General features: G+C 52.9%; 1 protein-coding gene across 3 annotated transcripts in view; it reads right to left on the bottom strand.

Moving 5' to 3' along the window:
• Positions 1-2,500, bottom strand: part of dnm1a (dynamin 1a) — a gene marked incomplete at its 3' end in the record, with an annotated part of 43,500 nt that overhangs the window by 1,234 nt on the left and 39,766 nt on the right. For 2 of the 3 annotated variants that reach the window (XM_080017581.1, XM_080017582.1), the window contains 5 exons: positions 2,368-2,479; positions 2,163-2,177; positions 1,863-2,033; positions 1,529-1,770; positions 806-1,009 (listed from right to left, as the gene is read on the bottom strand). In XM_080017581.1, the coding sequence (XP_079873707.1) occupies positions 806-1,009; positions 1,529-1,770; positions 1,863-2,033; positions 2,163-2,177; positions 2,368-2,479 (744 nt within the window). The remainder of the gene's footprint in view (positions 1-805; positions 1,010-1,528; positions 1,771-1,862; positions 2,034-2,162; positions 2,178-2,367; positions 2,480-2,500) is intronic. The other variant, XM_080017580.1, reaches the window with a different exon arrangement.

Genomic DNA, 2,500 nt, shown 5'->3' with positions numbered 1-2,500 from the left:
AGAAAGAAGAAGGAGAGGTATTGCAAACAGACAGGTTAGAGCGGCGTGGGAGAAACGGACGCGCGTCGCCGGGCGGGGCCGCTCGGCTCTCCGGACTCCGGGGAAAACCCGAATAGGGGAATTGATTTTGCCGGATTTACGCGACTTGAGAGCCTCGCCCGGCGACGCGTGCGTCCACCCGCGGTCCGAGAGGGAAAGGCAAGCCGCTACCGTGGCGATCAAAGGGGTCAGAGAGGGGGTCGGCCGGCTCACGACCCAAGGGGGGGGCGGGGGCAAACGCGGGGCGACGGTTAGAGGTGCGTAGAGGAAAAGCGCCAGGATGGAGGAGGAAGAGGAGAAGCGGCGTGTATTACGGAGCGCCCCCGATTTCTTTTAAGCCTCCGTCAGCCCGGCGCGCCGACGGGCGGAGGGGACACGGGAAGTCACGCCGGGCAATATGCGTTGTCTGTTTCGGGGTTAGAAGCGTGTCAAATGTGCCGGCGACCCAAAACACCAAAACCCCGGCTCGTTGTCTACGGGTCTATCCGTCTATATTCTATCACACCAACACCTCTCCGGCTCTTATTTACCTCCTTCGTGCCCTCATCCAGGCGTCGTCACATCCCCCTTAGCAACAAAGAGCATTCACACTTCAGCTTGGATCGCTACGTCATGATCGTATTGCGTGAGCTTAGCGGCTGGGTTGCCAGGCTTGGTTTTCCCCCCCTCCCCTCCCCGCGGAAACCCTGGATGGAGGAAGGTTCCTGCGGTTTGGAGGGAGGGGGATTCTTTGGAAGGAGGCGGCGCTCTGAGGTCCACTACTCACCTCGGCACGCTCGGGGGCGCGCGGTTAGGCCGAGAGGGCACCGTGGGCGGGGGCCCGCCGTAGGGGTCCGGAGAGGCCCCGGGGCGGGAGGGGACCGGGGGCCCGCCGGCGGGAGGAGGCCCGGGGGGGGGCCCACGGGAGCCTGGGCGGGCCGGGGGGCCGGGGGGAGCTCTCCGGTTTGGAGTTGGACTGGTAGCAGGAGATCTGGTGGGATGGAAATGTGTTGAAATGGTTTATTGTCTATTTGTCAAATTTTCATTATTCAATGTTTCTTTTTAGGTTTATTTTTCGGGTTTATTTTTAGGAATATTTGTATTGTTTACTGTCCATTTTGTCGCTTTGTTGTATGTTGCCATTTTCTTTTCTTGTTTTCAGGTTTATTTCATTGATGTTTGTGCATTTTTAGGTTCATATATATTGTTTATCAGGTTATTGTACGTTGCCAAATTTGTATTGTTAATTGTTTGTTTTCAGGTTTATTGTTTATTGTAAGGTTTTTGTTTTTGTTAAGCGCAAAATTTTTAGGTCTATTGTATTTAATTCTTATGCTTATTCCATATTGGCATTTTCTTTTATATACTTACATTGTTTTTATTTATTTTATTAAATTTATTTATATTTTATAAATTATTATTTTATCACTTTTACTGATTTTTGTTGTTAGCCTCTGTGCTATCTCTCTCGCTCTCTCCATGCATCCATCCATCCATCCATCCACCCTACCTTCCCCCGGAGCCGACCCGCTGCACCTGCAGCCAGGAGTCGTCCACGGGCGGGGGCATGGCGGTGGTGATGGTGGTGGTGCTGATGTCGCCGATGATGTTGAGCGCCTCCCGCAGGGCGTGGTACATCCGCAGCATCTCGTCCCGATGTTGCGCCTGCTCCTGGGACTCCTCCATCAGCGTGTTTTGGTCGCCGCACGAGTACAGCTGAGCCAGGAGCTCCGCATTGATGAACTCCTTCGTCTGGAGAGGAAGGCGGTGTTATTCAACGTCACTCCTGCGGGGTGATCGCTGCACCACCGAGAAAGGTCTTCGGGGGCGTTTCAATGACTCACGTTATTAATCATGAGATGCATGATGGTCTTGGGCATCAGGTCGCGGACAGTCTTGTTGACGATGGCCATGTAGGAGTCCACCAGGTTCCGGATGGTCTCCACCTGCCTCTCCAGCTGGGGGTCCATGCTGTGCATGAAATTATCCGAGCCGTTCTCATCTCCGCCATCACTCTGGGAGAGACAGATTTACGGGCGTGTTGCCAAGGGAGAAGACGAATGACATCAATGGATATAGACGGTAGGAGTCGAAACCAACAAAGAGACAAGGAGTCGACGTGATGGAGGACAAAGACCACGTACCTTGCCTTCCTTCTCCTGCAAGGTTCCACAGCGAGATCATGAGAAGATAGAAACCATGAGCCAATGCAAAAAAACACCACATTGATCATTTGAGACCCTTATTAAAGACATAAACCACGGTTTGGAATATACTGCATATATTTTTTTTTTCTTGTAATTATGTCTACGCTGTGTGTGTGTGTGTATGTGTGTGTTCCTATCTTACTGTCGCGCGCTCTGGATAGACACCGGCCCTGAGGAAGGACGCCTTCCATCCGTCCACGTCCTCCTGGTTCTCGCAGGCGAGCTCCAGCTGACGGTAGTCCTTGTACACGTTCCTGGAGAAACACAACGCCCTC

The sequence above is a fragment of the Zeus faber genome, assembly GCF_960531495.2.
Source record: "Zeus faber genome assembly, chromosome: 17".
Taxonomy (NCBI): Eukaryota; Metazoa; Chordata; class Actinopteri; order Zeiformes; family Zeidae; genus Zeus; species Zeus faber.
Note: the sequence above shows the minus strand (reverse complement) of the source record. Positions and strands in the feature narration are given on the sequence as shown.